This window comes from Phaenicophaeus curvirostris, chromosome 1, assembly GCF_032191515.1.
Source record: "Phaenicophaeus curvirostris isolate KB17595 chromosome 1, BPBGC_Pcur_1.0, whole genome shotgun sequence".
NCBI classification, from domain to species: Eukaryota; Metazoa; Chordata; class Aves; order Cuculiformes; family Cuculidae; genus Phaenicophaeus; species Phaenicophaeus curvirostris.
The window spans coordinates 188,612,733-188,625,061 of NC_091392.1; the positions used below are offsets into that span (position 1 = coordinate 188,612,733).

Genomic DNA, 12,329 nt, shown 5'->3' on the forward strand with positions numbered 1-12,329 from the left:
TATGATTCTAAGCTAAGTTTTAGCTGCAATAGTAGAATCATAGAATGGTTTGGGTTGGAAGGGTCCTTAAATTACACCTAGTTCCAGCCCTCCTGCCATGGTCAGAAACAGCTTCCACTAGATCAGGTTGCTCAAAGCCAAATTCTGCTCAGAAAAATTCTTCACCTACAAATTAATTTATATAAGAGCATGTTAAAACTACATTTTCCAATATTCTCAATAGAGCATGCCAATTTTCTTCAGAAGGTGGTCTCTACGGAACACACTTCAGAATTTCTTACTGTAGTGATGAGATACATTATATAAACACTATATTAGTATTTTCCTTTTCATTTGTATTGTAGTAACATATTGGGAACTACTTTGAAACCCATGACTGGAGTGTGTTCTTGCTGTATGCATCTTAGTATACTTAATGATTCACATTAGATATTGAGGTAAATTATACATCTAATGTTGTGACCCTTGCTGAGATTACATGGTATCTCAGTCCCTGATTCAAGGAGGACTACTCACAGATAGATTTGACATAAGCTAGTTTTGGAAAAAAGAGACTCTTTGAATATCACAGAGTAGGAATTCTTTATCTATTTTTAGTTACCCTTTCCATTTCATGTTTGGAAACCACATGAAATAATATTAGTTACCTAGACTGAGAGTACTACCTTTCCAGGAATTTAGCTTTTGAATAACTGGTCTCCTGAACACAAGCATCAGGATGACAAAAACACAAAGCAAGATTTCTGCCTCTTTTCAAGACAATGAAGCCAAAGAATAATTGATTATGTTAGATGTGACTTTTATGACTCATTACAATAAACATAGAAGTTGAACAGAAAAAGCTGCTGAAATCAAAGCCCTAAAGGCAAATGGGGAGTATCATGGACTTTTAAATTTGCAAGTAGTTGCAAAGATCTGTTAAGTAGCTCCAGCAGAAAATAATAAAGTAACGCGGGTCGCATATTCTGATCTCTTTCCTCTTTCTCTTAAATTCACAAGGCATTTCCTTGTCTTTGAACATGTGAGAGTTTTTTGTTTGCTCATGTACAGTGAAATTTGATAGCACAAAAGCCCTTTATTATAGAAGGAAACTGTAAACCCAAGCACTGAAAACCAGTGATATCTTGGTTTAGTTACTCTCTAAAGCCTAATACATTGCACGTCTACTTTTATAACAGTGAGAGATAGAATTGGAGGTGTAAATTTTTAGGAAAAAATGGCTGTTACAAGACAGCAAATCATCATAATGTAGGAGACAGAGTAACAACCAGCCAACACATAAGGGAAGCTTCCCTTGAGACTTACATCATTACTCTTGTGCTTAAAGGATCACAAGTTTTAAATTATACTTAAGAGGTTCCCTATTTATCACAACAGAGCAATTCTTTTAAATATATTAAAAATGAACCCATCTCTTTTGCATATTGTGGTGTGGGACTTGCATTTGGCTAAATTAATTGGTTAACTCCTTTAGATAGGCTCAGCCTTGAGTAGGTGAGGTGGGATTCAGTTCAAATTTCAGTCACCAAATTTAGTCTTAAAGTATGACCTACATAAGAGTTCAATATTAGAACACCTGTTACAGGCAGTAGAGGACTAGGACTTGATTCAGTTACCTGCCCCGCATGGTCCAGTGCTGTGTGGGGTACCTGAGCATCTGCCTGCAGCTGGCAGATATGACAGAGGACTTATGGGAGACTTATTCCATTCTTCAGTGACAACTGGAGGTCAGCAGGATATCCAGAATACTTACAATGGTGCTAAGTATCTACATTTAAACAATTGAGACCCTAGCCATTGCAGTCAGTTAAGGTTAAAAGTAGGAACTGCCTTTGGATGAGGTAGATTGCTCTTTTAGCTGTTTTTATTGTGAGAAACACCGGCTGATTTAGATGGTTCTTCCAAATGTGGATTCAGGCATTTAGATTTAATTCAGATAGTATCCTGTCTTGGGTGTTTGAGTACAGTGTTAAACTACTATCCAACTTTTCCCAGTTCATCAAGGTCAAGTAGTCAATTAGGTTTCAGCCTGTGTGGAGCTCAGGAACTGGGTATCTGGGAGAGGAGATTTTCAGGTTCTCCATCCCTGTCACTGATCACATGAAAACCCCACCCTAAATACGTTATTGGCTGTGGAAGTGAACAAACAGAAGTTATTAATCACTCCTCGAGAGAAAACAGTTCCCTGCTTGCTGCCCTGTCTTTGCTCCCCACCCTGAAAGAGCGAGATGGAAATAGGAAGATATGTAGGAAATGCAAATTCCCCGGTTACTACAATGAGTACCGTATTTGTGATTACCAGGAGGTGGGTGGAATACATCTGGTGTTGCAAGGGTGATGGATAAGAGGCAAGTGCTGGAGGCAGAATTGAAATTGTCGGGTAGAAGCTAGAAAATCAGGAGTCTAATGGCAAAATTGTCCAAACTTTTGCCAGCACCATGCTTAGTGTCAGACAGAGAGGTCTTTTTGTCTCCAGGCACATTCATGCAGAAAGTTATATTAAAAAGAGGGAGTTTTAGATTATTTATGAACCAAGGAACATTTGAAATAAAAGAGATCCTTTGTTTTCCCCACCAAAATAAAAGGAGGCTGCTGGCATGCAAATCAAGAGATTACGGAGTAGTTTCTAAACAAAGAATTCAGGGAAAGCTGGCAAGGTGAAATACACAGTATAGGACAGTGCATCCTTTATATCAGTGATCACTCATCCTCAAAGCATGGCACAGAAACTCAAGCAAAAAATAGTCAGAAAGAGTTGGACAAATGCTGTTTAAGAAAGATTTAGTAAAACAGGCCAACCTGCCAATGACAGTGAAAGCTGAAAAAGTAGGATAGAGAAATAAACATCTTTTTAACGAAGCTAGATGGCATATATAGGAAACTTGGTCAAAGGAAGATAACCAGTGGAGCACAACTGACATGTTACCGTTGCACAAGCTGTACAGCAATAGCAGAAAAAGTGTACGAGTGAAAGAGGGTCTGTAATATACTAAAAGATAAAATCTAAAAGCCAAATCAGATAAACAAATTGACTGTATCATCAAGTGCCACAGGATTCATGGATGGAATGCCACACCTAAACAGGAAAAAGTACAGTGACAGGATTAAATTATGAACTACCTGAGATCACCAGAATGGCGATACTATATGTGACAGACCAAGGAAACCAATAAAGTTTCAAGGGCAGCAAGCACAGTCAAAAAAGGAAACTTAAGTTGCTGTCATGTGAGATAAGCATTGTAATGGGGCGCAATTCTTTGGTTTTAGGTGCATTTCTTAGTGCACCGCTAATCAGGAGACCTGCAGAAAGGAAAATAATTCTTGAACCATTCCTGAGGCGTGTGGAGGATCATAAGTGCTACTCTGTAAGGGTGGGATGTGTCTCACCTAATTTTACAGATTTCTAAGCTGAGCTGGGTAACCTTAACTGGAAGAAACAGATAATTTAGGGTACTGTTCATTGATGAAATACAGACAGATAATGAATCTTGCCCTCTGCACCCATAACACACTATTTGCCAATATCCTTGCAGGGCTGAAGAGAGTAAAACAATCCAATATAGCATGTGTTTTAATTTAAAATAAGGAAAGTAAGGAAAAGTGAGAAATCATTTATGTAACAAAGGAATTTAAAGGAATAGACGTAGGTATTGAATGCTTGCAGGCAGAACGGAGAGTGTTCTGGGACAGCATATTAGATGCTTAGTGCAATTTCATGTCACCTGTCAAAACAGAGTTTGGAAACACTAGAAGAGTTCTGTCATTAAACACAAGGGAAAAGAAAAAAAATAAAAAGAAACAAAATGCCAGTAAATATTTTAGAATTATTAAATGAATAGTAACAAATTGCTAGAACTGAGACTTCTAAAGGGATTTAAGAATGAAATTGCTGAGCCACTGCCTCAGCATGAAATTTGTTCTTCAATTTTGTCTCAGTACAAGGAAGAAGGCAGCAATGGAATAACCATTTATAAATAACTATCGGGACAGATGCAGTGAGCAGTAGACCAGCAAGACTGCTGTAATAGTACTTAGAATATATGAAGAATGGGTTTAGGTCTTAGAAACTATAACATCAACAGTTTGGTGGACTTTTATGATAAAGAAAGAGTCCATGTGCCCTCTGTAGAGGAAAATTGTGGCCCACAAATGGTTTAGGTTTTCTGAAAAACAACACTGAGGATATGACCAGGTATAATTTAGTTGGATCTCCAAAGGACCTTTTGACAAGATCTCTTTAAAGTGTCTTTTAGTGGAGGCCTGGGATAAGATCCTCCCATGCTTTAAAAAGTGAGTAAGCACTAAGAAGTGGAGAGAGAAAGTGGTCAACTTTTTTAAGAAGAGAGGTCACGACTGGTGTCAGGTGTTCAATGTCTTCACAAATAATGTGGAAAAGGAGGTGCAGAACGAAAATATTCTTGCTTGTGTGCTAAATTATTCATGGTAATAAAAGCACAAGCTGCTTGAACAGAGTTGTGGAAGGATTTCACAATACCAAGAGACAGCACACTCCACTGGTGGCAGGTGAGTTCAGTGTTGATAAAGGCAAGGTACAGCACATGGAGCAGCACAAGCCTGGTATGCTTGCAGAAGAATGGACTTTGAGCGGGATATTGCCATTCAGGAAGAGATCTTGCAATCCTAGCAGATAATTAAAGTGTCAGTTCAGTGCATAGTAACAGTCAAAACAGTAAACAGAAGGGCAGGAATTTGTAGGAAGGGAATAGAGAACAAAACAGAAGGCCTGATTGTGCCACTGGTGTGGTGTTGGGGGGGCATCTCCTCGTTTCTTTCCACGTCGAAAGGCATTTTTTACAGAGGACGATACAGAGAAAGGCAAAAGGAGAAGAAAATCTACCCATTTTCTCTGTGTGAGGAATTATTAATGCAACTGTGGCCCTTTTACTTGGAAAAAAGAACAATAGGGGAACAAAACTCTGATTGGCATAGGAGAAAAGAACAGACAATACTTATTGTATAACTATTATATATATAACTATTGTATATTGTATAACTGTTATAATGTATATAATTTAAGAACTAAAGGACACCAAATGCAATCACCAGATAGCAAGCTCAAAACAAAATGGTACTTTTCACAGTCTATAAAATTAAACTATGTAATTAATTGCTATGCATGGTATTTCACATCCCAAAAGTTTACAGAAATTCAGGAGGTGTTTTGAAAAATTTGCTTCTTTAAGCACAAAGACATCACTTCTGCCCCAGGAGGAATCTGATTCTGATCTGCAGATAGCTAGAATTTAGAAATATGCCATTACATGCCCCATCTATTTTTATGTTCCACTCTGGGCATCTGCTACTGGCTGCTGTCAGAGCAGTGGGTGGGGGGACCTTTGGTTTGCCCCAGGGTGGAGGATCCTATGATACCAGAGGAATATCTAGAACTAGATTTTCTTGAGGTGGGTAAGCTAGCTTTTAGTTTTAGTATTTTAGGTATGTTCTACCCACAGCCTTTTCAGAGTGCCCTGCGCAGTGGGTAAGCCAGCTCAGCATGCATTTGGACACAGTGGCTGTGCACTGCCACTACAAAAGTCAGCCTGCGCCTCCTCCTGTCTCCAGCTGATGTAGCGAGGAAACGAGCTCACCACCAGCTCACCCCAAAAGAGTATTTTTGTGGTGGTTCAGTTTGTGCTGCACGGTTGCTAGACATGCCCGTGCAGAGGAAAGAGGACAGATTCCCCTCTCTGGCAGCACCCCACGGTGATACTAGGTTAGTTGTTGGGCACAAGCACACAGTCCATTCTGTTCTGCAAAAAATCAAACCAAATGACTATTTTTTTCAGAGATGGTTTTTAATGTATCTTCTAGAAGAGCTGTGTGGGGTTGGATATAGTTTTCTTCTGGCAGTTCATCTGTTTTACCCCTGTGGGTTAGGAATTTTACATCACAGATTCTGCTCTGGCTGACTAGAAGCCTGAAGCCTTCACTTGCAGGTCCCAGGATCATCAGCACTTCAATGTCACTTCTGTTTGCTGGGTTTGCTTTTTAATGAGTTGTGCTGAGAAAAATGTGTGGGGCTGTGTATAAACATCTTACAATACGTAGTAGCTTGTTTTTACTGTGCTGTCCAACAAGTGTCCTTGCAGCAAGAAATAATAAGTAGGTTTGGGGATTCAGAAGAGAATTCTTATCAATCTGCTGTGAGGTACAGTTTGGATCTTTTGTAGGAAGATGGCATTAGTATTTCAGGGCGATGTTTGGCCTTTCCTTCTCTATCTGAGGCAGCTCTAGGGGAAACCATGTGATTTCAGTGGGTGTTGAGAGGTTGCTGTGTGCAGAAATGCCTCCAGGGTTTTGCGAACACGTCCCTGGGTAGAGAGTCAGTCCCCAGTTAAAGGGCAGGCTCAGCTGAGCAATGCAGTTTGCAGGTAAAAAATGAGCCATAAGGATTATGGGGCTTTCCAAACTGTAAATGTAGTGCTGTGTACAAGCACAGGTTGCATCAGGCTTTGCACTCTGCTCATGGGAGCAGCTCCCGCCTTTGCTTCCAGTGCATGGACTGAACCAGCTTCTCTGAAAAACAACACAGATGTAAGGGTGGTAAATGCTGGCCCGCGGTGAATGAATGAGGTTGTGCTCTGGCTGGGTCAGCCCCAGTGAAAGCTGGACTCTTTGGGTACTTTCCTGCTTCATTCTGGAGCAGCTGAATGAAGTTTGTAGTTTGAGAAAATGTCTCTGTCCTCTCCTCTTTTTCTTGGAGCAGTCTGCTGCAGCCTTAACACTTCAGTTGCTTGTGTTTTAAATAATGATGCAGCATTTACTTGTGAAGCAAAACAAGTTTTAATATCTGTGCAAAAAATACCTGCATTGTTTACTTCTACTGGAATTTTAACCGGTCTAGTATAACGAAGATTGACCGATACTCCAAACAGTGTTGTAATATAAGGAACTCCTAGCTCCCATCCAAATAGTCTTTCCCTTTGAATTGCAGTAATTTGAATATAGATTGAAATCACACTAAGCTACTTTAATGGAAAACAAATGTACTCCTTGGCTTGCTGCATTCAAGACTTTCAGGCACTTTAGGAGCATTCTGGGCAGTGCAGGCAGCTGCAAGCACAGTGCGGCGGGGGCCAAGCAGCCAGGTTTTTGTTTCTTTTCTGGAACTTCCTCCCTAAGGGCACCCCATGATGTCAGCAAGCTGTGAGCTCGCGGCAGCCAGGCAGAGCGCGCACTGCTGGCAGTTCCCAGCTACACTTGGCCTCAGAGGCAGGGCTCAGAGCTGAAGGCAGTGAGCAGGCTGTTTCTCAGCGCCGTCGGTAGCTCAGAGCCATCTCTAATCCTCCACCAGACCTTTGGGACCAAGCATCACCTGTTAGATGATACCCTGGGGTCAAGTCTGATGGCAGCATGGTAGCCAGGGGAGGAATGGCACGTTTTTGGAGCCTGGAGAGCCTTCAGATGGGTACGTGTGAGTAGAACATGCTCTCTCTTGTGCTATTTTTTGCAGCATTTTTAAATTGAACTTACAAACTGTGGCAGTCAGGGGGCCTGATTCTGATCACACTTGTGCTATGGGAGCTTGCAGCCTTACACAGGTGACAGAGCTACTGGGAGATCAGAATTGGTCCCAGGCTGTCTTTTGAAGTTTTTGCATCCCATTGGTGTGATCAGGAAAGCCCACTCCTACCTCTGATGTTTCTGTCTGTAAACAATAGAGGAATAGATGCAGAGTGCAAGCGACTGATTTTTGCTTCGTTCTAACTATGAAGACAATGTAAGCTTGTTGGTTTGCTACAGAAAAACGAGCAGCTATTGGTCTCAAAATTGTATCCATTTTTTATCTAGAGCCAAATGAATTAGATTATTCTGGTGTGCTGTTGTTACTGGAACAAACTGGCAGGCAGTACTGATAGTACAGTGGAAATGTATAAAGGATCTCTGGGATTCATTTTTTGGGGTGTTGCTTTATAAGCTAAAAATTGATTTAATGAAGTATTTATATGCTTTTTTTTAAATAAAGCAGTTTTAAGTTTCACAAGATGTATTTTAAAAGTTTATTAGTGCTCAGATTTATGAGCTTGCAGGGGAAAAGACCTTGTTTCTCTAGATAGGGATTCTGCATCTTCACTAGTTAGGCAAATTATACCATTAACATGAGTGTATGTTTAAAAAGCTGGGGAGTAGCAGAAAATGGTTGAATATCCATGTTCTATTATATCAAGACTATGGCCTATTTTTCCACTTCTAAAGAAAAGAAAAAATTTTCAAGTGTTTTTAGTGAATCTGTGCGGTAATCAGATTTGATCTCTCTTGCAAATCGATACCCAAATGACCAAAGATGCTTGTGATGGTATGAGCGTCTGTAAGGAGAGGGTTGAAGTGTTTGTCCCTATTAGGTAAATAACAGATAGGCAGCGGCGTGCCTCTTAGTTGTGTAGGTGTGTGGAGTAAAGCCAGGCGTCATCTCTTTGTGGCTTTCACTCATCTGGAGCTCAGAGCTCAGCAGGCAGGCGGTACCCAGGCTTGAAGCAGGGCAGAGAGGAGGCAGGGTCAGGGCCCTGATGCCTGGCCTTGCTGCTAGGTGGAAGCAGCAGGTTCAATAATTACGATTCAAGGTCCCTTCCCAGGCACTCCATAGGGAGAGAGATGCTCTGCAGGCTGCATGGCAACTTACCTGAGACACAGTAACCATTAGAAAAGGAGTTCAGTGCTAGCAGCCCATTCTGGCTTTTTTTTTTTTTCATTTTTTTACTTTGTTTTTAATTGGATTTGTGAGCACTGTGGAATCTTTAGACTCTCTAGGTGTTCACTGCCATAAGAATAAATCTTTAGGGAGAAATTAACAAGCACCAAAGAGCACACTCAAGCACTGGGCCATGAACACTTCTTGATTATTTGTTCATCATTGGTTGGACTCGATGATCCGGTGGGTCTCTTCCAACCTGGTTATTCTATGATTTTATGATTCTATGATTGAGTCCAACCATTCCTATCAAACACTAAACTATGCCCCTCAGTGCCTCGTCCACCCATGCCTTAAACACCTCCAGGGAAGGTGAATCAACCACCTCCCTGGGCAGCCTGTGCCAGTGCCCAGTGACCCTTTCTGTGAAAATTTTTTCCTAATGTTCAGCCTAAACCTCCCCTGGTGGAGCTTGAGGCCATTCCTGCTCGTCCTGTCCCCTGTCACTTGGGAGAAGAGGCCAGCTCCCTCCTCTCTACAACCTCCTTTCAGGTAGTTATAGAGAGCAATGAGGTCTCTTCTCAGCCTCCTCTTCTCCAGGCTAAACAACCCCAGCTCTCTCAGCCATTCCTCATAAGGCCTGTTCTCCAGCCCCCTCACCATTACAAGATGAGATGAAGCTCATCTTAGTTCTGGCCTCTATTTCTTTACAAAGCTGCCTCTGCTCCGAAAATGTTGAATTGTCAAACCAAGAATTTTCTAGTGATTGGGGCAATCGTAACAAGTTTTTTCTCAGGCAGTTACACTGTGCTTGGCCCAGACTCCCTGTCCATTGGAGTCCCTGTGGGCTGCCCAGTGAGCCTCTCCGTGCTGGCAGGCAGCTCAGAGCAGGGGTGCAGCATGGGCTGAGCACCCCTCTCACAGGTGAGTGGGCACGGAGACATCCAGTCCTGATATCCCTGCAGGGCACATAATGATGTTACGGCACCAAGCCCAGCACTGACTGTGACCCTGCTGAGTGCTGGATGCCCACATCAGCCCTCTCCCCTGTGATGTGGGAAATGGCAGTGAGATGTCCCTTCTGACTTAGGTTATTGGAGATTTCCTCTGGGTAAAAAAATCAAATAAATAATGGTTGTAGTTCTGTTTTTCACATATAAAAAGGAAAATGTCTCAGTTTCACCAGCTGGTAAATGAGAAGATTCCCAAGAAGAGTAAGAAGTGTTCAGTGGCGGAAAAGCAGTTTTCCTGAGAGCCCTGCTGCCCGGTGCTTCTGCTGTTGTTGCTATATTCGTGACAAAAAAAAAGGCAACTTCTCAGTGATTTCTCTTGCATTGTTTTTTTGGGGAATCATAAAAATGATGAAGCAAACAGCTGTTGCACCTTTGTTTTAGTTGCTGCAGATGGTGGGACTGAATCTTCAGCCTTAGTGGATGACAATGGCAGTGAGGAAGACTACAGTTATGAGGAGCTCTGCCAAGCCACTCCCAGGTACCTGCAGCCTGGAGGGGAACAGCTAGCAATTAATGAGGTAACGTCCTGGGCTTTGCACTTCTGTAATGACAATGGGGGCAGAGGAGTGTATTCTCCACAGATCGGAGGTTTCATGTTAATAAAAACGGCAATGGCAGTAGCCAGCATAGTGAAGAATACAGCAGCCACGGTGTTCTGTCTCTGGCAGGGCCCACAAGCAGATGCCAAGGGAAGAGCACAGTGACTAGTACTTCCCTGGAAGCTTAACTCATTAGCCTATCTAACTGCTCTGGGGAAGGACGCTAATTGTTCCCACTAATAAATATACACATAGGTTGCTGAAAGTCCAGAATTTTGGTTTTATGCTGTAACATGAGTAATTATGGTCACTTTAGTGAGGTATTTTGATCTTTTAGTAGTTTATGAACAGTTCATTGTTTATCTTTTGTCCTTCACAAGTTCATTTTCTTCCCATCTCAGCTGATAAGCGATGGCAGCGTTGTCTATGCAGAAGCTCTCTGGGACCATGTGACGATGGATGATCAAGAGCTGGGCTTCAAAGCTGGGGATGTCATAAGAGTTTTAGAGGCTTCCAACAAAGACTGGTGGTGGGGAAGAAACGAGGACAAGGAAGCCTGGTTTCCAGCTAGCTTTGTCAGAGTGAGTAACTGTCTTGCTTCTGCACCATTCTCACGTGAGATTCCTAGCAGAGTGCAACAGCAATGGTCGTGGCATTAAGTGAAGGGCCTAATCCTCAGCATCTTTGTATCTGAACGTTGGTGGTGTAATTCCTAATGACTTCACAAGGAAAAAAAGCCATAGAGAATCATACCCCAAGATCCCTTAGCTCCTCTTGACATCTTTTAGTCTGGTTTCTTTCTTTGCGTGTTCTTTTGTAAGTAAAGGAATTTCTCAAGCAGAAGTGAGGGCAGCAGAAGACTCCACCAGGAGCAATCAGTGTATACAGAGAGGATGCAGCATTTTTCATGAGGATGCAGGGGGCATTTCTAGATAAACTAAGGCTTAATTTATTGTCACAACATTGGGTAGGAATCTGGTTCACAGACTGAACTCCTCAGTCAGAACTCAGCCAGATTAATGACAGTGTAACTCTCAAATGGTATAAAATTGATCTGTGTTTTAGAAATTAAAGTACTTTTTGAGATCCTGTAATTAGTCTTGGGCCACACTGTATGAAGTACTACACAAAGTACAAGAGGTGGCTCCTACCTTTGCCCTTCCTTTATCACCAGCCAACATGGGCCATCAGACAAAAGTCAAAAAAGGAGATGCTGTTATCCACATCATGCAGATGGGGAACTGGGACAGAGGGGCACTGTTTGAAAGTGTTTGAGTTATCTGCTTTTGTAAGTTTTACCCATGTGCTGGCTTGGTCAAAATAACACACAAACTATTAGTAAGGGTCAGAAATAAGCTTAAGTCTGAAAAATATACAGCAACACAACATGGTACCTCTCAGATACTGTGAGTTGAAATCCATATATTTAACCAAACAGAAATCTCAGCACTTTACTTGAATATACAGTGGATACAATGACATAAATCCTGTTGTGGAACTCTATAAGGTAAGAATGAGAACTTTCTGTAGCAAGTAATTTCTTGTAGGAAGTTCTCACCTTCGTTTAAGAAGTTTGTAACAGTTTTAACACATTTTGCAAAAGTTCACTGCCTTACTCTGGTTTGCTTTGTTTGTTCTGGCTGCAGCTGCGAGTTAATCAGGAAGAACTGCCAGAAAATTGTAGTAGTATCCAGGATGAAGAACAAGATGCAGATATGAGCAAGCATCGTCAGAAAATAGCTGAAAACAAGGATCAGATGAGAACCAACGTTATACAGGAAATTATGAACACAGAACGAGTCTATATCAAGCATCTCAAGGACATCTGTGAGGTACATGCTTTAACCTGAAGGCATTTTGCTGACCTAATATGAACAAAACATCCCATATAAGCTGAGAACCAGAGCGGTTTCTCATATCAAAATATTCCCAATTGCACTTCCAAGGCTGTCAGTCATACTTTTCTTGTATCCTCTTATGGCTTTCCTCTCTGCCGGCTGCCACAAGGCACCACTTCCTTTTCTTAAAATAAAATTTCCAGTTTTGACATGGAAAAAGTGCTTTGCTTATTTGACTGCTATTTCCATAATAATGAGAGAATGAAGTCCAGTTCATTTAGAACTTTCT

At 41.6% G+C, this 12,329-nt stretch overlaps 1 protein-coding gene across 6 annotated transcripts in view; it reads left to right on the forward strand.

Annotated features, from left to right (window-relative positions):
- SPATA13 (spermatogenesis associated 13) overlaps window positions 1-12,329 on the forward strand; it is a 161,875-nt gene that overhangs the window by 134,012 nt on the left and 15,534 nt on the right. For 5 of the 6 annotated variants that reach the window (XM_069883227.1, XM_069883224.1, XM_069883225.1 and 2 more), the window contains 3 exons: window positions 10,045-10,181; window positions 10,604-10,783; window positions 11,849-12,034. In XM_069883227.1, the coding sequence (XP_069739328.1) occupies window positions 10,045-10,181; window positions 10,604-10,783; window positions 11,849-12,034 (503 nt within the window). Of the gene's footprint in view, window positions 1-7,150; window positions 7,430-10,044; window positions 10,182-10,603; window positions 10,784-11,848; window positions 12,035-12,329 lie in introns of those variants that run through there. The other variant, XM_069883229.1, reaches the window with a different exon arrangement.